The sequence below is a fragment of the Arvicanthis niloticus genome, chromosome 10, assembly GCF_011762505.2.
Source record: "Arvicanthis niloticus isolate mArvNil1 chromosome 10, mArvNil1.pat.X, whole genome shotgun sequence".
In the NCBI taxonomy this organism is placed as follows: Eukaryota; Metazoa; Chordata; class Mammalia; order Rodentia; family Muridae; genus Arvicanthis; species Arvicanthis niloticus.
The window spans coordinates 23,559,475-23,585,469 of NC_047667.1; the positions used below are offsets into that span (position 1 = coordinate 23,559,475).

Here is a 25,995-nt window from a genome sequence, read left to right on the forward strand (position 1 = left end):
GATACAAATAGGAAACCAGAGTTGTGAGGAATCAGGATTCTATAGATTTTGTGAACACTCTACAATCAGAAAAGAAAACGAGGCTCCTAGTCTACTTTTTCTGTCTATTTCCCATAATACAGGTATTGTTTAGTATTTTTTCAATTCTTGCTAACTGCAGAATGGGGCACCTTGAGGATTTGTTTCATCGGGAAACATGGGCCTTTAAAGTCTTGTAGGTCATGTATTAGCCAGGGTTCTCTAGAGTCACAGAATTTATGGAATTATATTTATATATATGGGATGTCTCTATATTTTGGGAATTTATTGTAATGATTTACAGTGTGTAGTCCTACTAACCCAACAACGGGCAGCTGTGGATGGGAAGTCCAAGAATCTAGCAGTTGCTCAGTCCCACGAGGCTGGTTGTTTCAGCTGGTCTTCTGTAGAAGTAGATTCCAGCAGATGTGCTGGCAAGTAAGTGCAAGCAGGAAAGAAAGAATCTTCCTTCTTCTAATGTCCTTATGTAGGCCTCCAGCAGAAAGTGTGGCCCAGATTAAGGTGTGTACCACTATGCCTGGATCTGGGACTCGATTTGTTCAGGCTGACCTTGAATTTGGAGATCTCCTTGCCTAAATCTCCTGGGATTAAAGGCAAGTACTACCCGCCTGGGTCTAAGTTTTGCATGGCCACTATGCCTCAAGACCTCCATGTCAAGATCCAAGTCAGAAACTTGTGTCTTCTAGCCTCAAGTTCTGGATCACAGGTGTGACCTCCAATTCTGGATTGTAGTTTATTCCAGGTGTAGTCAAGTTATTTCTAGGAATAGCCACCACAGGTCATAACTTGTTTTTTTTTTTTCCTTTTTAAGATTTATTTTTATGTATGTGAGAGAGTGCACAGGTGTATGCCATGCACATATAGTGCCTAGGGAAGCCAGAAAAGGGAGTTGATCCCCTGAAACTGGAGTTACAGATGGTTGAAAACCAGCATGTGGGTGCCAGGAACTCAGGTTCTCCGCAAGAACAGGAAGTGTTCGGAGCCACTGAACTCTAGCTTCAAGTCCCCCTTTTTAAAAAATTTGTTCTTTGTTTGTTGGGTTTTGGTTTGTGGGTGGTTTTGGTGTTTTGTTTTTGTTTCTTTTTGAGACAGGGTCTAACTGCAGCCTTGGCTGGCCTGACACTTGCTATGTAGACCAGACTGGCCTACTTCTGCCTCTCAAATGCTGGGATCAAAGGTTTGTACTACTACTCCTTACAAATTGACTTTCTTTTTCAGTGAATATTTTATCACTGTATCCTGTCTTTCATCATTTTGTTTTGTTTGTGGGGTTTTTTGTTTGTTTTTTGTTGTGGTGGGGTTTTTTTCTTTGTTTTTTTGTTTGTTTTTTTTTTTTTTTTTTTTTTTTTTGTTTTTTTTTTTTTTTTGTTGGGTTTTTTTGTTTGTTTTTTTTTTTTTTTTTTTTTTTTTTTTTTTTTTTTTTTTTTTTTTTTTTTTTGGTTTTTTGAGACAGGGTTTTTCTGTATAGCCTTGGCTGTCCTGGAACTCACTCGGTAGACCAGGCTGGCCTCGAACTCAGAAATCCACCTGCCTCTGCCTCTGCCTCCCAAGTGCTGGGATTAAAGGCGTGCGCCACCACTGCCCAGCGTTTGTTTGTTTTTTTGTTTTTGAGTCAGGGTTTCTCTGTCCTGGACTTTATTTATAGAGCAGGCTGGCCTCAGACATCGGCTTCTACTCCCTAATGCTGGGACTAAAGGCATACACCACCACACTGGGCGTCTAACATAAAATTTTAAAAGTATGCCCTTCATTATTTTTAGCAAATATAGCTTGTTCTAAAACAGACTATTATGCCTCCAAAGAGGTTTGTTTGTTTGTTTCTCTAACATTGAGTCAATTTGACTTTAAAAGAACAAACCTATAGTGTTGCCATTGGAAACTGGTGGTCTTGTAAGGTTTGGATAAAAAGTACCTGGGATGTTGGTGTATCTCTTATTAATAAGAGTCAGTAGAGAAGTGTTCCTGTGATAGGTAAAAGTCTTAGAGGGCTTCCCAGATGATTAATTTGTTATATTTTTAACTGTTTTAATATCAGTAAATCACCGTAATCCATTTGGTTGGAACTAGTTAGTATGTTTTCCCCTTTATCATTAGGGAGATGATTATGTGTTTATTTGGTTGTAGGAAGTTGAATATAAATAGAAATACCTCCTCACACCCCGTGATGTTTCCTTTGGAAGATTCAAAAGAGATCTGTGTTCATTTAAAAACTGGATTTTTCCTGAATTATACTGAATGAGAACTCTTGTATGAAGTTAGTAAAAATTTCCGAATCTTCTAACATGGAGATTTTGTTTTAGTAGGTGATTTAGGGACGCCAAAGCTCTTAAATACAAAAGGTCTTAACTGTGTATGGAAGAATGAGAGAGAAATGTGCAAGCTGTCCCCAGCTTGCCTGACACCCACATGGATGTGTCCCCAGAAGAATCAGGCCATATGTGAAGTGAGAAATAAGACCCGTGCATTGAAGTCCTGCTGTTCTGCAGCACCCGAGGTGTTAACTAGTCACAGGACCCTTCTTATCCAGGCTGGCCAGGTCTCCGCTGTGATGTCTTTCCCAACAGACAGAGTCATCTGAGCTTAGCTGTGGCTCACTTAGGTCCTTGTCTTCTGGAAGTTCACATGACAAATGTCTATAACCAAGTCTGAACTTACAGTTACCATAGTAAACATCCCTTATAACATGTGATGTCTCCCTTTAGGAGAGATGGCTTATGTCTTGGTCCATTTCATAAAATTCCCTTTACAAAGGAAGTAAGTCATGGCTTCCAATGGGGTTGAAACTTAGTAACACAAATGAGAATTTCTTTAGCTAAAGAAGCCAAACACTAGGGCCTGGAGAGATGGCTCAGCAGTTAAGAGCACTGGCTGCTCTTCCAGAGGACAGTGGTTAAGTTCCCAGCACACACATGGCACCTCATAACTGTCTATAATTCCAGTTTTAGGGGAACATCACCCTCACACAGACATATATGTATTCAGAATACCAATATAGAAAATGAATAAATTACTAAAATAAAGCTAAGAGATTTTGTCACTTCTGACAGTTAATTTTGTTGGTGCCATTTGTCTATTTAATCCATCACAGGAATAAGCACAATGAAAATATTTACTCATCTTAGCAGGATTGGCTCAAGTAGCAAAATATCCTTTTAGGATTTCTTTTTAAGCCAGGTGTTTTGATGATGCACAACTTTAATCCTAGCACTAGGGAGGCAGGTGGTTCTTATTTGAGGCCAGCCTGGTCTACACAGCAAGTTTCCAGACAGCCAAGGCTACACAGAGAAACCCTGTCTCAAAAATGTTTTGAAAAGATATATTTTATTTGGGGGTAGGAGGTGATGGTGCACATATGGCACTTGTGCACTTGTGGATATCCCATGTATGTGGGAGCCAGCAGAGGCCAGAAAGGGGAGTGTGGACCCCTTGAAGCTGACGCTGTATGTGGTTGTGAGCTGACACACGGTCAAAACTCAAATCCTTTGGAAGAACAAGCACTCTTAAACACTGAGCCATCTCTCCAGCACCATGAATAATTCTTTGTAATAGAATTTTTCCTACCACTGCAATGGTGGCTTTTCCGGCAAAGGAAGACTTCAACTCAATCTGAAAGCATGCAGACTTAGCATTGGGATCTGTTTTGGCTTTATGTAAAATTTAGATAAAAATCTAATATCATCAGGTATCAAATGTTTCATATAGGAAAGGGGAAAAACAAAACTCTTGTTCTTCAGTCCAGTTTTTAAAATGGAAGTGTTCGGATGTAGGAAGTTGGGCTTTACTTTTGTGGTGGATTGACTAGGAATGGCCCCCAGAGCATCATGGATTTGAATGCTTGGACATTAGAGAGTGGTGCTGCTTGACAGGGATTAAGGAGTGTGGCCTTATTGGAGGAAGCAGTCCGTGGGGGCGGGCTTGGGGCTTCAATATTCAAGCCAGTACCAAAGTCTCCCTGCTGCTTGTAGACCCAGATGTAGAACTCTCTGCTCCTTTAGTACCACATCTGCCTGCACACTGCCATGTTTCCTATCTTGAAAATGGACTGAACCTCTGAACCTGTAAGCTAGCCCCAATTAAATGCTGTCCTTTATAAGAGTTGCCGTGGTCAGGGTGTCTCCTCACAGCAACAGAAACCCTAACTAGCTAACTTTATATCAATATTTTTTATAGACCTAAAAAATTGCTTTTTACCTTTATTTTGAGAGAGAATGTCACTGAATTGATCAGACTGTTCTTCAACTCACTCCGTAGACCAGGCTAACCCTGAGTCAGCCTCAAGAGTAGCTGGGATTACAGTTCTGTACCACCAGAGATTTTATTTTATTTTTTTTAAGTTGGTCCCTCTATATAACACAGGCAGGGCTGAAACTCTCTGTAGACCAGGCTGGCTTTGAATTTATAAAGATCCACCTGCCTCTGTCTCCTAAATGCTGGGGTCATAGCTTTTCTCTCTCACAAATGTTTTTATCTCATACTTTGGCTTTCTAATTTTGCCCTCACCTTTTCTATTATGGAAGAAAAAAAAATCCTTTAGGACAAGAGGAGCTTACACTCAGTTGGTTAAAAACATTTTTTTCTTAATAAAGTTACTATGGTTTTTTGTTGTTTGTTTTGTTTTAAATCTGTATTTGAAACACAGGCAGAAGCATTAAAGTCTGGCATCTCTGGCTCATCCTGTAGTTTTCTTTTTCTCTTTTAGGAAGTTTTCTTGGCAGGAAGATGTGTTTCTATCCTCTTGTAGGAGGTGTTTGGATAAAATCTAATCCTGATTAGATAAGATATAGTTAGGAATGTAAGCACATTAACTCACTGAGCAGCTAATTTTAATGAAACATGAAGGTAGGGGATTATGTTAAACCTGCAGTCACCTTGGATTCCAGGGACATAAAGCCAGGATAGACTGGTTATTGCATGTCAGTTACCTAGGAAGGTGCAGATGCACCCTGACACTAAGACCATCTCCTCAGGTGAAGGACTTCTTAGGGTCTTGCTGCATCAGGCACCAGAGCTCAGAGTGATGGAGACCATGCCTCCCTAAGACTGGCTCAGTATGTGCACCCCTTCACTTTTTTCCATTTTTTTTCTCTACTCAAAATTAAAACATCAGTACTCCAAAAACGGACTTGGGGACCACTGGGCCTCTCCATTTGTCTCTCCCAGCATTGTTGATGACATTTCCTCTTAGATCCTTAGTGTCACCCAAGTCTTTAATTGGTACATTGAGACAGGTGGTCAAGCCTGGGAGGGCTGTCAGACTTGGGTGTTTTGCCCTAAAATTCAGATCACATTACAAGCTAGGTTTTAGACTAAGTTTACATGAGTGAGGAATGACCTATGGTCTACACACACAAGATGAAGTAAAGCCGTTTAAAAAGGAGTGTGAATCTGAATTTATAACAATGAAACCAGTCAAGGTTAGTCAAACTTTAGAGTACGTGGAATCAACAATTCCTGCAGATACCAATAAGAGAGCTCAATACATCAAATCACAGTGTACTCAGTATAAAGGTAGAAACCTTTCTTTGAAGCATGAAGTTTCCAGTGAAACCCATAAAGATCAAAAGCTGGTGTTTGTTGTGTAGACAGAGCTAATCAGGACTAGGGAGATGGCTGGGGGAGGCGTGTGTGCAAGCAGTTCTGATAACCTGAGTTCAAGCCCAAGAGCCAACCAGGTGGCAAGTCATGCCAGTTCTGTTTATGGATTATTAGAGAAAGAATAAAGGAGAGATGATAAAGCAGATGACGATATCATGGGGCAGAGGAGAACAGGGTTGAGAAGTTAGATTCCCACATTTAGCCTAAGTTTGGCACAACTTCTCATTTTTAAAATTCTGATTATTGTGGGGGGGATGGGGATGCCATGGCACAGGTGTGGAGGTCAGAAGGTGACACGTGAGAGTCCATTTTCTCCTACCTCTGACCTTCCCCCTTCCCATGCATTCCCTGACATGGTGCCTGCACGAACACACAAGATGTAGGGGGGCCACCAGAGCTCATTCATGAGAGGAAGATCCCTTTACAAATGGAATTGTTAATTAAAAATCGATGTATTCAGTAAACACATTTGTTAAAGTTTATTTATTTTGTGTGTGAATGCCGTACCTGTGTATATGTATGTGCACCATGTATGTGTAGGAGCCTGTGAAGGTCAGAAGTGGGCATCAGATCTCTTTGAATTGGAGTCAGGCTGCCATGTAGGTGCTGGGAACCAAACTCTGTCTTCTACAAGAGCAATCAGTGTGCTTAACCACTAGGCCATCTCTCCATCCCAGGGTATTTGACTTTATGGGTGTATAGGGTGATCAGAAATTTATCAGCCAACCCCCGAATGCTGATAGGGTTCAAAAACTTCCAAATCAGATTTTTAGCCCAAGTTTTTGTCCAGGGAATTTAGGTAACAGCAGAGTCATTTCTCCCTGTAAGAGAAATCTTTAAAAAGCCAAAAGAACCTTCCCCCCTGATACAGACTTTGGTTCTGTGTATGAATTACTAGTGAAGAGAGTAAAGGAGGCTAAAGCTGAGGCAGAGGACAGGTGCCAGCAGAGACGTCACACTCCTTAGGATTGTCCTTAGTTCAACACAACTTCTAATTTGTTTGTTTTCATTAGGTTTGTTTTCAGACATGGTTTCTTTGTGTAGCCTTAGAACTCTGTGTGTCCTGGAACTTGCTCTGTATACCAGACTGGCCTCGAACTCAGGAGCTTCTGCCTCCTGAAGGCTGGGACTAAAGGCATGCACCAAGACACCTGGGAAAGTCACTGTTCAATTGCTGTGAAGAGACCAAGGCAGTTCTTATAGAAGAATGCATTTAATTGGGGCTTTGCTTACAGTTTCAGGGGCTTAATCTATTATCTTGATGGCAGGGAGGGTGGTGGAGACGCAGTTGAGCAAGCTTGGAGGCCGGGGGACAGCAGGAGAACATTGCTGCTGCTCTCTTCTCCAACTTGGGCCATGCCTCCCACCTCAGCCTCTCCCTCTCGAGAGTTCATAAATAGGTTTGCTATGGCCCTTGCAGCTCGAGAAGTTTCCAGCATCCCTACCCCCACCCCTCACACCCATGCTCCTGCCCCACCCCGGCAGCTGCAGACCCTACTACTGCCTAGACCCAAGAAAAGACAACCTCGAATTGCAACTTTCTTGATGCCTTGTGACTTTTACCAGGTAGGCTAGGTGCCTTGCTATCCGCCCCCACCCCCACCAGGAAACTTATAAGAGCAAGAAACCCCTTTGTTCCCTGGAACTGATGGGTCTGTCTCTCCTTTCAGGGCCCCATTGTGCTGTATGTGGTGTGGTGCTATAACTCTCCTAATCCCTAAAACTGAAGGAATAGAGAGCTGTTTCTCTTTAAGACCCCAGGCATGCTGTCCACGATGGCTCTCAGCCAGTGACACTCTTCCTCTGGCCTGAAGTCTTGCTTCTTTTAAGGCCTTGGCATGGCTGCCTATGACCATGATGCTAAAAATTCTAATAAAACTTACTGGAAGGGCAATTTATCTGGCTTCCTTTCTACAAACCTGTAACATCTTAAAGTTCTAACAACTGGTGTTCTACTCCATCACCCTCTGCCCTACTCACTGGAATCAAGGTTTCTCACACAACCAGGAGCTCACCATTTTTCTGGCTGTGCTGTCCTTAGCTCCTCCCCCTCAGCACTGGGGTTATTGCCAAATATGGCCACACCCAGCTGCTGTTTACTTGATCTTTTTTTTTCTTTCTTTCTCCCCCTAAGTCCCCTGGGGATCCGAACTCAGCTCTTCCCCACCAAGGAATGTCCCCAGCTGCAACCCTCTTCTTACATACCCTCCCTAAAGCTAATGTCTTACTTCAGTTCCAATTAAAGTAGGTTGCACATTTATTAGGATTTCTTCATTGCCTGAGACTTAATTGTTTAGCACTTGCTAAACAATCAAAACTAGTTTGTGAATATCAGATACTCCCCTTGAGGAAAACAAACTAAGCATTTCTTTTAGTATTTGTAGATTGAGTTACCTACCAAAGGCAAGTGTCGCTGAAGTAACAAAGGGTAGTTCCCCCCACCCCCAGCCCCCACCCCCTTTCTGGAACATTTGCTCTTTCCTCAAGTTTGTTTCCTATATCGATTTTCTATCCTGAAGGTTGCAACCTTCTGTATCCGCTGGAGGGGTTTGTGTGTGGGATGGGATTTAAATGCTTGCTTCGGACCTGCAGTTCTCTTGTGTCTTACCCCACGGTGGTTCCTTCCACAGGGGCGTGGGTTTGTCCTACATGTATGCAGCACTGTGAAAGGGTTCAACACTGTCATAACTGTTACAGGTGAGAAAGTAACAGACCACCGTACACAGAAGGCCAGATTAGTTCTTTGGCTTTTCCCAGAGACCAAGAGCAAACCAAAGCCTCAGGAAGACTCTTGGTGCTGCATTTTTAAAGGCAAAGACCACCCAGAAGATCACAATTATATAAACCCTAGCTAGACTTGGGTCAAGGTAGCCTTGGAACATAGTGTTACTTTGGGCAGTTCATTCTCCTCTTTCTTTGACCTTCAAATCCTTGATTTTTATGAAGAAGAAGGTACTGGGTAACTGGGTAACAACCAGTTCATTAAGCAGCCTGATATCTGACCTAGAAGAAGAACAAGATGACCCACAGAGCCTATGAGTAAAGTAGTCAGCCATGGAGCCAGTAAAACCAGCTATGAAACCTGGGATTGTTGGTCTTTTTTTTTTTTTATCAATCATTTACGAGGGCCAACTGTTTATTTGTATGCATGGTCAGGAAATCAGATAATTTCTTATGGACCTATTATTTTTAAACATAGCAAAGCTAGTCAAATTTTGTGTTAAAGTCCAGTCCTGGGAACTTCTTATGGTTAGCCCTATAGGAAGCATTTTGGCTAATTTTACCATGAGTCCAAAGGAAAAAAAAGGGGCTTCATGGTTTCTGTTTCTGTTCGTGTTGAATTTCTAAGTTGTCTACATAAGAAGGCATGCAGGCTCTGGGTTTGTGATGGGGACAGGGCTAGAGAGCTGGTCTCTATCCTTCTCTTGAAGGGAATTCAGAGAGCCTGGTCTGCGTTATATCCATAGACCAGGTGTCTTCCTCTTCAGGCCCTGTTGGTTTCTATACCCAGCTGCAGGGGGTCCACAGGAAGGCACTTGTGACTCAGTGTTGAAATGAGTGTCCAGAGTTTAGCCTACTGTGTTGACTGGTCCTATGACAGAGTGTCTGTCTTAAATTATTTAAAATTGTCTTAGGGACTTTTTGCAGAATCTGTAACTACCACTCTGCCCCAGAATTAGCTTTTACTAGGAGGAGAAAAATTGAAATACAGAGTAGAGAGCATAGCCAATTGAATTAGTATGGCAGGCTTAGGTACAAGGCTCCCCTTTACACAGCATTCCTATATGTCAATTAGGGAGACATTGAGATCAGAGTAATTGTTACTTGCCTCTCTGTTATTGGAGGCTTTTAGGATGAGGGTGCAGATGAGTAATTCACCTTCCCTGTGGATGAGGAAAAGGGTTTTTGTTTGTTTTTATTTGTTTGAGGGTTTTTTTTTGGGGGGACGGGGGTCTGGCCTACAGAGCAGACCAGGGCAGCAGATTTCTGCCATGTCATCTTATTTTCCCTTATCCTATAATGAGGCTAGCATGCAATTTACTCTGATGGGGTTAAGTATCGCATCCAAAGGAAAGTGTACTGCTTGGGCCTGGGGATGTCCTGCCATGGAAGTATATAGTAAATTCAACCCATTTTGCTCAAGTAAGTAATTTTCCATAACCAGTTTTTTAAATTCACCTGATATTGAATATTATTTTATATTAAACAAAATTTAAATTTACTTTAAGCTTGTTTTCAGTTACTTGTTTGAACTGGTCTCTCCATCTAACCTTGTCTCTGTAAGTGAGTTACATTTGTGCTTAACATGACTACAAATACAATTCTGAGCACATAAAAACATTAGGTCATTTACAAGGTCATTAAATCCTATGTCTTATCATTGTTTTAAAGGTTTATAATAAATTAGTAACTCATAAGATTGGAGTTTTATGACTTTTATCTCTGTTAAGATTTTTAAGCCTTAAAAATTACAGGTTTTTTTTTTTTAAGATCTTATTTATTTATTTTATATATATGACATGAACACTATAGCTATCTTCACACACACCAGAAGAGGGCATCAGAACCTATTACAGATGGTTGTGAGCCACCATGTGGTTGCTGGGAATTGAACTCAGGACCTCTGGAAGAGCAGTCAGTGCTCTTAACCTCTGAGCCATCTCTCCAGCCCCAAATTATAGTTTTGAATTGACACTTATTTATTTATTTATTTATTTATTTATTTATTTGGCTTTTCGAGACAGGGTTTCTCTGTGTAGCCCTGGCTGTCCTGGAACTTACTCTGTAGACCAGGCTGGCCTCCAACTCAGAAATCTGCCTGCCTCTGCCTCCCAAGTGCTGGGATTAAAGGCGTGCACCACCACTGCCCGTTGACACTTTTTTAGTATTGAAATAAACTTTAAGCCATAGACACAATCTATGGGGAAACTGGACGTTTTTTGTTATGACTTAATTTCTCCAAATGACTAAAGCTTAATGAAGTTAGCAAAGACATAAGTGATTAGACAACATTTTAATTAGACATATTTTTAAGTCACTCTTGGTTACTATGCATGAATCATTTTAACCTTAGGAATTTATAAATATTAATCATCAAGCATATATCACCCTTAAGTCTCACAAACCCTGTATAGTTCACTGGGTCTGTATAACTCTCTCAGACTGTATAACTCTCTCAGACTGTATAACTCACTGGGACTGTATAACTCACTAAACTGTATGACTTGCTACAACTTGGCTTTTTCTTTTATGGTTCTTCAGTTCTTGACTGTCATATCTTTACTTAAAATATTTTATCATATAAAATTCATCCTTCTCCAAAATATTTGCAGTCTCTTACCAAAAATTATAGGTTCATATTTTATACCCTTTTAAATATTTTATGCCTATTTATTGTTATTGTATTTTATTTTTTAAACAAGATTTGAATTCAGATTTTATACACAGATGTTGTAGCAAACTAAAATTATTTTTACACACACCTTTACTATCAAATTTTTTTGTTTATTTGTTTGGCTGGTTTTGGGGATTTAGAGACAGGGTTTCTCTGTAGCCCTGGCTGTTGCAGAACTCACTCTGTAGACCAGGCTGGCTTCAAACTCACTGAGATCCTCCTGCTTCTGCCTCCCAAGTGCTGGGATTAAAGGTGTGTGCCACCACTGCCTGGCTGCTTGTTGAGACAAGGTCTCACTATGTGGCTCTGGTTGTCCTGTCACTTCAGTAATGTTTTTAATGTGTCTCATCAGCTGATGGAACACAACTCCTTGCAACCCAGGAAGGGGTATATTATCTTGGACTTCAATGTTAGGCTCATCCTGGGATGTCACCTGTGAAGGAGTGTTTTACCTCTCCAGAAGCAGTGAGACCTGGGAGGAGGGAGCAGATAAATGAGGCAGACTAAAGTCTCATGCAATAGTCAGCTTTACTCAGAACACCAGACAGTTTATACTCTCGGGGTTAAGAGAGTTCACCTGAGTAACATTCTCATGTGTTCATGCTGTACACAATCACAAAGTCAAGCTGCATGTGGCAAAAACATGTTTTTCCACAGAGGCAGATAACAACAGCTGAAGTAAGGTCCTGGCAGCAAGCAATGTGTGGGGCTGTTCTTTGCCCAGTAAGAAATGTGGCAACAGGACAGAAACTGAAGGAGGGGCCATCTAGAGACTGCTCCACCTGGGTATCCATCCTGTGTGCAGTCACCAAAGGCAAATGCTGATGTGGATGTCAGGAAGTGCATGCTGACAGGAGCTTGATGTAGCTGTTTCCTTAGAGGTCTGCCAAAGCTTGACATATACAGAGGCGGATGCTCACAGCTAACTATTGAACTGATCAAGGGATTCCCAATGGAGGAGTGAGAGAGAAGACTGAAGGAGCTGAAGGGGTTTGAGGCCTCATGGGGAGAGCTCCCAGGGTCTAAACCACCAGCCTGGGAACACCCATGGCTCCAGCTGTATATGTAGGGGAGGATAGCCTTGTTGGGCATAAGTCGGAGAAGAGGTCATTGGTCTGGTGAAGGCTGGATGCCCCAGTGTGGGGGAATTCGAGGGCGGGTAAGTGGGAGAGGGTGGGTGGGTAGGGGCACATCCTCACAGAAGCAGGAGGAGGGGAATGGGATAGGGGGTTTCTGGGTGTGGGGGGAAAATAAGGAAAGGGAATAACATCTGAAATGTAAATAAAATACCCAATAGAAAAAAGAAAAAGAAATGTGGCCACACTTACGCTGTTTATTGGTGTGCATCTCCTTTGAGGTGGTCTTGGGGCTGCTGCCAGAAGCTGGCATTTCTGGCTACGGTGGAAAGCCCTTTCCACCCTTTCCTGCTCCTCCTGCCATTAAACACTGTAAATGCCGAATTCAACAAACCTTTGAGGGCCATCATCTAGTACCTTATTTGAATATTATTTTAAATAAACTACAAAAGTTATTATACAAAGTTATTATACAAAAAGTTATTATATAAAAGTTATTATACAAAGTCTATCCTTATTCAAAATATCTTAGAGGCCTAATGTTGTCTCCTTAGGAAAATAAAACAAACCTAGAGGTCGGGTGTTGCTCTGTAGTCTAATAAAAAATCATTTTCCACTTGGGTGTGGTGGCGGATGCTTTAATATCCCAACACTTGGAAGGCAGAGGCAGGTGGCTCTCTGTGCGTTTGAAACCAGCCTGGTCTACAGAGCTAGTTGCAGGACCCAGGGTACATAGTGAAACCCTGTTTTGAAAAACAAAAGAAACAAACAAACAAAAAAAAAATTTGCAGGAGCAGAACAAGCAGGAGGTGGGAGAGACTCAGTAAAGGGAGTCATTGTAGGAATAGAGAGACTCAGGGAGGTTGCGGAGCTGTGCTGATAGTCTCAGTCCAAGGACTTCCCTGAAGGGAAAGAGGCGCATTGGAGAGATGCTCCGAATCATAGTGCAGAGGTGTCTCTTGACATATGATGGTGACTCAGAAGGGTATACAGAGGCTGCCTGACACACGGGTGCAACTTTTGTTGAGTAGGTTCCAAGAGAGGCAACAGTCTCCAGCAAACGGACAGACAGGGCAGGCAGCTCCAAGGTGACATGGAGTACATGAGGAGGGGCAAGTGGTTAGCGTAGGTGGAGAAGAGAACATGTCTTTGTGTACATTATCCTGTTCTCAGTGGTTGGGTCATTCAACTGTGGTGGTGACTTGCTTTGCTTAACATTCATGTCTTCAGAGGCTAAACCTTGGGACTGGCCTTCACCTTAAAGAAAAAAAAAAGCCTGAGAATCCGACCTGCAGCAGAAACCAAGCTGCACCCATGTACCAGGAAGGCCCCCACGCCTTGTCCTTGGCCAGCCTAGCAACAGTTAATCAAAGATTAGTCTGATTGTTTCAGATGTACTTTCACACAATTTGTGGTTGTACATGGTCTTGCTTCAGAGTACCCACTTGTTGCTTACATTGTTAGATACTTACTAGGATAGACACCCCCCCCACTCCCCTCACTTACTTCCATTTTCTATAAAAACCTGTCCAGCTGAGGGTTTGAGGCTGCTCTGCCTTCCCTTCCCATTCTGCTGTGTCAGGGTTGGGCTAGAGGAGAGCCCAAGCTCGAGCTTATAATAAAGAGATCCCAATGCTATAATATCGGAAACGTCTCCTTGGTGGTCTTTTGGTATTCACGAGTGCTTCCTGCCATGACAGTCTCAACTTGTCAACCAGGATATCAGTTACCCATGTACATGTCTCTTTCTGTCAAGTAGGATGTCAATTCCCAAAGAGGTGTTGGGAACTTAAAACTTTACTGGACCCTTAATCAAAATGGAAGTCTTATTCCAAATGGCTTCTTATATTGGTGAGGTGTCTCTCTTATGTTGGGGTCCATCCCAGGGCAGCTTATTATACACAGGTGTGCAAAGTGCAGCCCGGTGGTTGTTTCAAGTCCAAGCTTATTGTGGCTAACTATACAACACAGTTCTAACTGACCTCTATTGTAATTGGTTTCCAAGAGCACCAAAGCACAGACTCTAACAGAATATGCAATCAACTTGGGCATGTGAAAGTTTCCGTATAACATTAGTAACAGCACAAAATGGCTATCTAGACAGGCAACAGTTACCTAGGTATGGAGAGCTCTTGGTGCCGATTCTAGGAATTTGGCAAGAATTTGACATTGGGCTAGGACAAGGCTCAAGATGAATACAGCCGAGGAATTGTATTGTATTCCTTGTATCTTGGTCATCTTGACAATCCCTAGACACAGTGACCACTGGATTTTGTTTATTGCTTTGTTTGTTCTTTGACTACTTTGTTTTTGATCTAGAACTGACCCTGTTCTTTGCATGTATCTTGAATGGTATAACAGCAGAATGGAAAAAAAATAAAGCTGCTTCAGCCTCAGCACTGGCTGGAGTTACGTTACAATGTTGTCTGTCTTTTTCGTTTCAGTCCTCACTCCGTCCCTCGAGACCCTGCCGACTGACTGAGCTGGCTTGGTCACTAGGCCTTAACACAGAGGATAACTTGCAGAAGTCAGTTCTCTCTTTTTATCATATGAGTCTCAGGGATGGAACTCAGGTCCTCAGGCTTGGTGGCAAGTCTCTTCACCTGCTGAGCCTACCAAATTTTCTCCCTAGTCCTATATTAGCGACTTCCAACTCAGGTGCCTTCAGAAGGACACTCTTTTTTTTTTTCTGGAGATGAGAGCCAGGATTGTGTTGTAGTAATTATTTTAAAAAGTGGCCGCTGGTCAAGCCGACTATCTAAGCTGCGGTGTCTCTGCCTAGCTCAGCCATGTGGCCAGAGGCCACTTGTGCACTGCAGCTAGAAACGGCCAGCTAGAAACACCAGCCCTACCACCCATGAGATGCCAGCATGGGATATGGCTCTGCCAATCTTCCACACTGTCTCTGCAAGGCTGGGCAGTGCCTGGACCATCCCGCCAACCACACAGGCTTGGTACAGACAAGACTCTAATGCTTAGATTATCCAAAGGCTTATATATTTAGTAATGATCAATAACAAGATAGATATTCTTGCAATCAGAGGTGTAACCCAATACCCAACCTAGATATATCAACTACCTTTGACTGCTACAGACAAGCGAACATCAGCTTCCATTCCCCTCTTGTCTCCTTCTCTCTCCTCTCTTTTCTCCTAGCTCCTCCTCTTACTTCTCCTCTTCCTACCTTACTCCGCCTCTTCCTCTCTTTACTCCTCCCACCTTAGCTCCTCCTACAGATTGGACCTCTGAATTCACAGCATTCTGACTTGCACTTCACCTATTATCACTGGTGGTGGCAACACACACTTTTAATCTTTCCACTTCAAAGGCAGAGTCAGGCAGATCTCTATGAATTCTAGACTAGTCTGTTCTATATAGTGAGTACCATGGCAGCTATGCCTACATAGTGAGAACCTGTCTCAAAAAGAAAAAGTCTCAGATTGATTAAAAATTCCTTGCCTAATTATACTATCTTTCTTTGTTTTTATAAGAACTTCTAACTGGTAACAAGAAACTATGGCCTTCTTTCTCCAACTGTATTTCTTATTAATTAACTTATGCCCTAGATTCCTATTTATTTGTACATGAAATTTACTATGCAAGTAAATGAATTATCATCTTAAGTCCAAAAATAAATACTAAGAATCTGATTCTACCCCTTTCCTATCAATAAATAAAAAAGAAACTAACTATAGGTTAAACTCTATAGGTTGCCTGGGAGAATTTTGCTTGTCAGTTTCATGGAATCTTTCATCACCTAGGACAAACCTCTAGGTGCTCTGGTCTGAGTTTGTTTCTGGAGAGAATTAACTGAGGTGGGAGCGTCCACCTTGAACATAAGAAGCAGCATCCCATGGGCTGGGATCTGTGAGTGAATAAAAAGGAGACAGCAGGTGAAACTCACCATCTGTTTCCTGATACTGATTGAACATGACCAACTACTGCACACTCCTGCTTCCATGCCTTCCTTGCCAGGACTGGGAGCCAGAACAGATCCTTACGTAAATTGCTTTGTCAAGCATTTTTATCAAAGCAATGGAAAAACAAAAAGCAACTAACACACTCTCCATTTTTCTTTTTTAAGGTGTTATGTAGTCTAGGCTGGTCTTGAACTCACCATGTAACAGAAGATGACCTTGAACTTCTCTTCTGCTTCTACCTCTGGAGTGCAGGGATTACAAGCATGTGCCATCATGATCAGTTTATGCCAGTGCTATGGATTAAACCAGAACCCTATGCACCTCTACTAAGCTACACCCACAGCCCATGCATTTTCAGTCAGGGAAAAAAAAATAGAACTTCAGAAATGATGCAGGTTTTTGAGAATGATGGAGTCCTTCACTGATCAACTTCATAACCTAGTAACTTAATTTACTGGACACTTACAGTCATCAGAGATGAACCTGGGACAGTGCTCTAAGTTCATTGTCTAATGCTAATGAAGATTAGTGGTGTAGTGTTATGTGGAAGTATGCAAAGTAGAAGCAGGCTTTATTACCAATTATTGTATAGGGTTGGAGTGGTGGCTTAGAGGTTAAAAGCATTGGCTGCTCTTCCAAAGAGGGGTCCTGAGTTCAATTCCTAGCAACCACGGTGACTAATGAACATCTATAATGAGATCAGTGCCCTCTTCTGGCTTGCAGTCATATATGCAGGCAAAACACTGTATACATAATAAATAAATAGACAAATAAATAAACAAACCTGTAAAAAAAAACCTAACTGCATAAATGTGAGAAATAAAGGAAAAATGAGAAACTAAAGAAAAGTAAAAGAAAGTCCTAAGTGTGGAAGGGGTTTCCAAGACAGGGAGAAGGTACCAAACTTCATTGTCTATAGGGTTTTGTTTTTTCTTATGACAATGGCATAAATTGGACAAAAACTGAGGTAATTTCTATCAAGATTAGTTAATTCAGACTGAAGAGATGGCTCAGCAGGTAAGAGCGCTTGTTCTTGCACAGGACCCAGATTCAATTCTCATCAGCCATAGGGTAGCTCACAACCATCCATATTTCCAGTTCCAGGGGATCTGATACCTTCTCCTTATGTCCTTGGGCACCAGGCATGCACATATACCTGGTGCACAAGCATATATGCAAGTGAAGCATTCATACATAAATCTTAGCTAACCCTCTGGCTATTATGGGCCAAGCCAGTAGAGGGCTCACATACTCTATGCATGTTACCCCAACCCAACCCAACCAGAGAGATGATGCTATTAACTAGCTCCCCACTCTTTTAGGGATGGTTGAAGCTCTCTGTCTCTTAACTTTTGCTGTTAGCTGTTGGTAACCATCTTAGGGTTTTATTACTGTGAAGAGAGAGACAACATGACCATATTAACTCTTATAAAGGAAAACATTTATTTGGGGCTGGCTTACAGCTCAGAGGTTTAGTCCATATCATCATAGTGAGAGCACAGCAGCATCCAGGCAGGCAGACATGGTGCTGGAGAAAGAGCTGAGGGTACTACCTCTTGACCTACAGGTAGCAGAAGACTGTATGCCACAGGAGATAGAGCTTGAATATATGAAACCTCAAGGCCCATCCCCATGGTGACACACTTTCCCCAACAAGGCCATACCTCCTAATTTCCCTATGGCTAAGCATTCAAACATGAGTCTACCCGACCTCCCAGGTGTCTTGCTGGCTGCTAGTTAGACTATGTTTTCTTTGTCCCCACATTTACACAAACAATTCATAGCTTTTCCATTGCCGAGTGTTAGTTCTATCACAGGCATCAAGATGTAGCTGCAGTCTTTTTTGTTTCTCTCATATTGAGCTCCTTGTCTTTGGGGTAGTGTGAGTAGTCTCCTGTGTAGAACCCACTGTTAGCAGCCATCCGTACATTTTAGTCTATGACACTCAGCAACATCAGAAGTAAGAGTATATGAGAGGACAATAGTGTCTCGAATCTATTCCTCAATGATTTAGGGGGACTCAATGGTTTCCCTTCACAGGCCCAGAGCCCTGTCCTTCTAGTTATGTTTAGCTTGTCTGCATCACACCAGCTACAAGCTCTCTTCCTCATTTTCCTCAGTGTTCTAGACTTGGCCAACATTACTCTTAATCCTTTAACATCAGCCTCTCTTTCTATTGTAACCTATGTAACAATTTGCAGTTTTCACCAAGGACCCTTTTCCCTAACAGAAAACAACCTCCTTGCATCCCATCGGAAGCATTAGTAACTAAAATTGCTATGAATTTCTCTCAAAGAAATTCTTGAATTTGTGTGTTTTTCTGCTCATCAGGAAACCATCTGCACAGATGAAAGAAAAAGGGCAAAGATGTTACTAGGGGAAATGCTTACATGTAAAAGCAGAAGTAGTTGGAGAGGCAGTAGATGTTTTGTAATTTTAAGATTTTATGTGCATAAATGGTTTGCCTACATGTATACATGTGCACCATGTATGTACCTGGTGCCCAAGATAGTTAGCTTCTCTTCTAGCTACCCTAAGTTCATCTGCTCTAGAAGTTTTGGGTCTAGATTTGGTGAGGAGGCAGGCATTCCTGCCACGACAGTCTGATGACTACACTACAAAAACTAAACAAAATGTATCTGCATTGATCATTTTAACAAATATTTCCAGAGTGCCCTCAACAGATTTTTCTATCAGTTCTGCACTCTATCCACCATATTTAACTGTCAGGAACAGTTTGGGATCAGGAAAGGAAACACTATGTAAAACCAAGAAGCTGCCCACTTGACTACTTTATTATCCTTAAGAACCAAATCCTGTACAAAGGAAAACTGGATAATCCAATTAGTCATTCATATATGCTGGAACAAGAAACATCTTTCCCTTCTCAGCCACAAGGCAGAAAGTCAAGACCAACAAAAACAAAAGTCCTAAGAACCTCAGCACTAATGAATGACCATGGTGAGTCAGGGCAGTGGAGGTGGCTATGGTGTCTTTTTTGAGAAGGTCCTTTGCAATTTGCCCTACTGCGACGAATTTCTGGTAGCTCAGTCAATCCGCAAATTCCTTTTCCTTGGTTGGAGTGAAGGAAGCAATCGCCTCGTGGTGACAAACCCTGTGGTTATCCGGGATGGGAAAAGTCCTCCCTGTGGTGAAAGGGGGCCCTGATTCCTCACAAACCGACCAGGAGAACTTTGAAATCCAGAGTGTGACGGGAACGCAGCCTACCGCCTGCCATACCGCGTGGGGACCGCCAGCCTCGGGACTTTCTGGCCTCCAGCCCGCTATTCCGCACGTCCACCCTACTCACTTTCTTCTCTTTTTCTGAGCTCTCAGGTATGCTGGACTTCTCGGCTCTGCCCCCTAACGTGACGTAACCCAGGAGAGGCCCGCCCCTCCCGCGGCGTGATGTCATCACCCCGCGCGGTCGCCGAGCTTGGAGTCCAGAGTTTACCACGGAGACTGCTCCGCAGCGGCTGGTCCGGGCGGCAGCGGCGGCGGCGGCGGCGGCGGCGCTCTGGCTGCTCAGCCGCCTGCGAGCCCCGCGCCCAGCACTTCCGCTCGGGCGGCCCGGGAGCCTTGGTGAGTGTGCACGGCCCTGACACACGGCCTTTCCCTTCTGCCATCAGCCGGGGGCGCGGCCTTCCCCCAGCCCTGGTACACCCCCCGAGTCCGGAGGAGACGCGCTGGGGCGCTGCAGGCATAGTGCTGCCTTCTCAGCTTCTCCCGAGCAGCTGCCGCCTACCCTGGGAGAAGGTTTAACCTGGAAGGAAAGAATTCAACCGAGAAACAGTTAAGGGGACGTTTATTTAGCAAAGCTACATACTCCAAAGACTGGGGTGGGCTTCCTCCGAAGGTAGGTAGGAGTAGTGCATTGGGGTTTTAAAGAAGTTTCTTAAGGGTATTAATGAGGTGCAAGGTATATTCGTGCATGGAGGTAAGATAACCCCCGTTCCCTCTGAAATTATACGTGGTCTTCACGCATTCTTCCCCACACCCCCAGCAATTTTGAAAAAAAGCAAGGTGCGCGATGGGGGGTTTGGAAACTGCAACACATTGTAATGAAGCCAGTGCCTTTTGAGAACACAGACTCTTTAACGCGGTTATTGGCAATTTGTAAAGTATCCTTTGTCTTGGTTTCTGCTACAGTGATACATCCCAAATACAGCTTCACAGATTCTGACCATGGGTAGATTTAGTGCAGTCCGAACATAAGCAGAGCCACAGCTACTAAAATACAGTTTCATTTTCCACGATTAACGCATATCTAACTCCTTGTCTACCTAGGTCGCCCTAATACTTGATGGTAACCTTAGTGTTCTCAGGGGAGAACGTTTTTTTCTTTTTCTTTCTTCTTCTTCTTCTTCTTCTTTTTTTTTTTTTTTTTTTTTTTTTTGCCACCTCTTCATTTTAGCCTTCTAGAATGATTCAGAATGGAACCCCTCTATTCACATATTAGCTGTTCTAGAATGTGTCGTTTCCGAAAGGTGAATATATGGTCAAGCTTTGTACTGGAAGGAAGGTTGCTGTCCTGAGGTTACTGTCATTTATGACAAATCTTAAAGTTCAGTAACAGGCTGGGTCCTGTGCTAAGACACCAGGAAATCTTCATAATCTTCAGATACTTACTGAGAATTCAGCAAATCCCCAGTTTCTTGCATCTTACAACTAGAAACTATGTTGACTTAAGCAAACCTTTTAAAAACAAAAAACGTTTTCTTTAGCAAATCATCTCCTTTTTTGTTAAACAGATGTTTCAGAGTTGTTGGAGGGAATGTTCTGAGTGCTTTTGATGTAGCTACTAAACAAAAAAATGACAACTTAGAATCTGTTTTACTCTTAAGAAATTAGGAGTGTGGACTTTGGAAGAATAGTTTCTTTTTCCCTTGGTTCATTTCAGAAAATTTTGCATCCTCAAATAAAAGACTGTTTTCATAAGCACCTCCATTGCATTCCCCAGAAAGTGTTCTGAGGAGGAAAATCTAAGGGAGAATCTGAGGGAGGTGGAGCTCTGTGAGTTCAAGGCCAGCCCAGTCTACAGAATGAGTTCCAGGACAGCCAGGGCTACACAGAGGAACCTTGTCTCACCCCGTCCCCCAAACAACCAAAAACAGAAAACAAAAGAAAATAAAGTAGAAAGAAAGGAAAGGAAATTTAGCAAGTCAGGATGAGCAAACCAGTGCCTATGGTTAAAGTCTGTCCACTCAGAAAAGTATTCCTCACGTTGCCTTTCAAATACATAATTATTCAACTGATGCGCACAAGTGAACTTTGCAATTCTGCTTATTCTCTGATACACATAGGGAATTGGTTCCAGGAATCCATAGATGCCAAAATCTGAGTGTGCTGCTCTTCTTAGTTTGTTTGTTTGTTTGTTTATGGAACTCATTCTGTAGACTAGGGTGAACTACAGCTTACAGCAGTCTACCTCTGTCTCCTGAGTGCTTGGGTTGCAGGGGATACACCACCACACCTGACTCTGAGGTCATGTAGAGTCAAATGCATAGTATTTGCATATACCTCATGCAAATCAAGACAAGTTCTGGATTACTGTACTGTATTTGTACTGGCTAGTTTTATGTCAGCATGACAAGAGCTATGGTCATCTGAGAGGAGGGAACCTTAATTAAGATAATACCTACAGGAAGACTAGGCTGCAAGCAGTCAAGCTGATAGGGCGTTTCTTAAATTAATGATTGGTCTGGGAGGGATTTTCTCACTGTGCCACTTCTGGACTGGAGGCCTCTGTAAGAAAGTAGCTAGCTGATTGGTGGTGATGCACACCTTTAATCCCAGCACTTGGAAGGCAAAGAGAATCAGATCTCTGTTCCAAGCCAACCTGGTCTACAGAGTGAGTTCCAGGACAGCCAGGACTATACAGAGAAACCCTGTCTCAAGAAAACAAAAGAAAGTAGAAAAAGAAAAAGGAAGGAAGGGAAGAAGGAAGGAGGGAGGGAGGGAGGGAGGAAGGGAGGGAGGGAGGGAGGGAAATTGGGCAAGCCATGAGGAGCAAATCAGTAAGCTACCCTGACACTGTCTCTGCATCACCTCCTACCTTCTGGAATATTAGTTCCCACCTCTGCTCCTCTCACTGGATTGTGACTCAAGATATGTAAGCCAGATAAACCCTTTCCTCCCAAGTTGTTTTTTGTTTGGTCAGGCTGTTTTATCACAGCAGTAGTAACACTAAAAAATAGTATTCATTAGGGGAAATGATAAAAATCTGTATATGTTCCAAATCAGCTCTTTAGTTTTTAATATTTTTCTCCTTGCTTGGTTGAATCCAAAGATGTAGAATGTGAAATTTGGAGAAAGAAGAAGTAATCTTTACTGGAGTCAGTGTTGGCCAGATTGTGGTGGTGTCAGGGTCAGAAGTGCATTGTATTTGTGGAAGTTTGTGGTTAAGGAAGCCCTTTTCGTTCCCTAATTTGTAGAGCTAATTGTATGTTTGGTTTCTCACTTCTTCATTATTCTTTTCCCCTTGTAGCTTCATTGACCAAAGACTCCTCTGTTCTTTCTCCGCAGTACTTGATGGGCGGCATTATGGCCCCTAAAGACATAATGACAAACACTCATGCTAAGTCCATCCTCAACTCAATGAACTCCCTCAGGAAGAGCAACACCCTCTGTGATGTGACCTTGAGAGTGGAACAGAAAGACTTCCCTGCCCATCGGATTGTGCTGGCTGCCTGCAGTGATTATTTCTGTGCCATGTTCACTAGTGAGGTAAATGCAAGTCATTGCTACGTAAGTGAAATTCACATTGTAACCTTACAGTCCTCTCATTTCAAGGGACAAAATAGCTTGTGTTGGTGCTTCAGCTATGACATTTGTCTGCCAAGTGGTCACCAGGGTTAATCTTGCTGTTCTGTCTGGCCAGCTCTTTCTTCACTGTCCTGTATGTCTTCTGAAGGGCCTGCTCAATCAAGGGGATGTTTCCAACACACCATTCTTTGGTCAAAAATGTAGGACTCTTCCCTGTTAGAACTTCCAGACAAGTACTCAATAAATAAAATATAAATCTGAAACCAGATATAGTGGCTCACACTTACAGTCTTGACAGCGGGAAGATCACCATAAATTTGAGGCCAGTCTGAGCTACAGAAGAACACCTGTGTAAAAGCACTCAATAATGAAAAAACATAGTCTGGTACACCAGTGAATCTGTATGATGTGTTAGTCAAATAGGTAAGCTCCGAATAAGACATGTGATGGCATGCTCCTTTAAATCATCAATAACTGTGATGGCATGCTCCTTTAAATCATCAGTAATTGTGATGGCATGCTCCTTTAAATCATCAGTAACTGTAGAAAGTGAGTATTTATGCTGCTGATGCAGATTTCAGGGCGGCTTCCAGTGAGGGAAGAGGGGATTCAGTGAAACTGCAGTGTTAGCTTAGCGTGCCACGGTAGCACATGTCTGCACTGCCAGCAATTGGGAGGTGGAAATATGATCAGGAGTTCAAGGCTGGCCTCATGGTGAGACCCTGTCTCAAAACAAGGGCAGGGGACTTAACTGGGTTGGTCTAATGATTGCCCAATATACACAAAGCCACTAGGTTAAGACCATCCTTGCCTATGTACAGAGTTTTAGGCTTTTTGAGGCTATATGAGACATTTTCTCCAAAACCAAATTACTTTAAAAAAAAAAAAAAAAGGAGGGTCAGCAAGATGGTTCAGCAACCTCATGGACCAGATTCCAGTCCCTGAGACCCACATAGTAGACGGAAGGAACCAACTTGAACATGTGCTTGTGCGTGCATGCTCTTGCTCTGTCCATCTGTTTGTTTGGGGTTTGTTTGTTTGTTTGTTTGTTTGTTTTTTCCTTCTCCTGACAGCTTTTCTGTGTAATCTCAGCTGTCCTGGAACTCACCCTGTAGACCAGGCCAGCTCTGAACCCACAGATCTGCCTGCGTCTGCCTCCCAGGTGCTGGGATTAAAGTGATAGACCACCACCTCCTCCCTTAAAAGTTTCTAAAAAGAGAAAGTAAGAATATTTAAACTAGGGCTGGAGAGATGGCTCAGCGGTTAAGAGCACCAACTGCTCTTCCAGAGGTCCTGAGTTCAATTCCCAGCACCCACATGGTGGCTCACAACCATCTGTAATGGGATCTGATGCCCTCTTCTGGTGTGTCTGAAGATAGCGACAGTGTACTCACATGAAATGAATAAATATTTATTATAAATAAAAAGAAAAGAATATTTAAACTAGTCTTTATGAGTATTTTAAGTCTGAGTTGTATGAATGATTATTACATATTTAAACTTAAACTTAGACATATATCTGAATTACTTCATTGTGCTGGCTTTTTGTTTGCTTTTAAGATTTAGAAAAAGTTTCGTGTGTGTGTCTGCATAAATTTTATGTGCATCATGTTCAAACAGGTGCCCTTGGAGTCCAGGGGCATCAGATCCCCAGAGCTAGAGTTCCAATGGTTGTGAGCCACCTGATGTGTGCTGCAAGTGCTTTAACAGTCTCTCCAAGCCTCTGGTATGTGTGCATCTGTTCTTGAGAAAGAATCTTAACGAAATTGGCCTGAAATACTCTATCTTTCTGCCTCAGCCTCTTCAAGTACAGAGGTTATGGGTGTGTGTCAACGTGTCTGGATATGATAAGACTCTTTAAAAAGTGTCTCTAACCACCAGTATTTTCTTTAGTTAGTACCCATCACCATGAGGCTGGAGAGATGATGGCTCAGTGCTTAAGAGCACTGGCTGCTCTTCCAGAGGATCCGGGTTCAATTTCCCAGCACCCACATTATGGTTCACAACCATCTAACTTCAGTTCCAGGAGACTTGACACCCTCACACAGAGATACATGCAGACCAGACTCCAGTGTACATAAGGAAAAAAAAAAAAGTACCTGTCAGTGTAATGAAGAAGTAGCTGCTAGAGCCAGATAAGAGAGGAAGTATGGTAATATCGGCTATATTTGTGGGCCCAGTTATTATACTGCCCTGTTTGTCATTTACCCTAGGGGTAAATATTACCATTTCATTTTACAGATGAAGGGTCTCAACAAATGCCTTGTCAAGGTCACGTCACTTGAGAATACTACACAGAGTAGGCTTTGCCTCTACAGCATGTGACTGAAAAAGTAATTCTTAACTCCCATGCTCAGTCATAAGGTTGGGAGGAGAAACAGAAAGCAGTCAGGCCATCCTGGGTAATCCTGGCTAATTAAAAAAAATATCTTGAATAATACAACAGCACAGCTCTCAAGCCTCTACTGTTCTTCATAATGTCTGCCCCCAAAGCATTGGCATTTAGCTGGGTAGGGAGTGTTAACCAGAAGTGCTGAGCTTGAAATGGACTAAGACTGCCAGCTGCTAATACAGTCCAGCTAAAACAGTACATGTCCTGTTTGCTGTCATCTTGGAGAACGTCTGCCTGCACTGGTTTTCAACATTGAGAAATCTCTGGAATCTTGTGGGGGAGGACCCTCATTTCTTCTCATACATGATTCTTTCTTTCCTTCCTCCTTCTTTCCTTCTTTCTTCCCTCCCTCCCTCCCTCCCTCCCTCCCTCCCTCCCTCCCTCCCTCCCTCCTTTCCTCCCTTCCTTCCTTCCTTCCTTCCTTCCTTTTTTTTTTTCTCTTCTTTTTAAACATTAAACAGGGCTTTTCTGTGCTTGTCCTAGAACTCCCTCTGTAGACCAGGCTAGCCTTGAATTCAGAGATCCATTTTCTGCCTCCAAAATGCTGGAATTAAAAGTGTGTGCACCAACACCTGGTTAGGGATTGATTTGTTATTGTTGTTATTGTTTTCAGAAACAAGGTTTCTCTGTATAACAGAGCCCTGGCTGTCGTGGACTTGATTTGTAGACTAGGCTGGCCTCAAGTTCTGTCTTTGTCCTAGTCTCCCTACTCCCTCTTGTGCAGGGAATAAAGAAGGATTGATTTTTTTTTTTAATTTTTTTTTTAAAGATTTATTTATTTATTTATTATATGTATATGAGTAGACTGTCATT

The 25,995-nt window shown here is 42.6% G+C and overlaps 1 protein-coding gene across 3 annotated transcripts in view; it reads left to right on the top strand.

Annotated features, from left to right (window-relative positions):
- Positions 1-19,419: 19,419 nt before the first annotated feature.
- Klhl12 (kelch like family member 12) overlaps positions 19,420-25,995 on the top strand; it is a 34,389-nt gene continuing 27,813 nt past the window's right edge. Inside the window, exons 1-2 of one of the 3 annotated variants that reach the window (XM_034513154.2) lie at positions 19,420-19,607; positions 22,551-22,772. In XM_034513154.2, the coding sequence (XP_034369045.1) occupies positions 19,434-19,607; positions 22,551-22,772 (396 nt within the window). In that variant the 5' untranslated portion in view covers positions 19,420-19,433. The remainder of the gene's footprint in view (positions 19,608-22,550; positions 22,773-25,995) is intronic. The other 2 variants (XM_034513155.2, XM_076941233.1) reach the window with 2 other exon arrangements.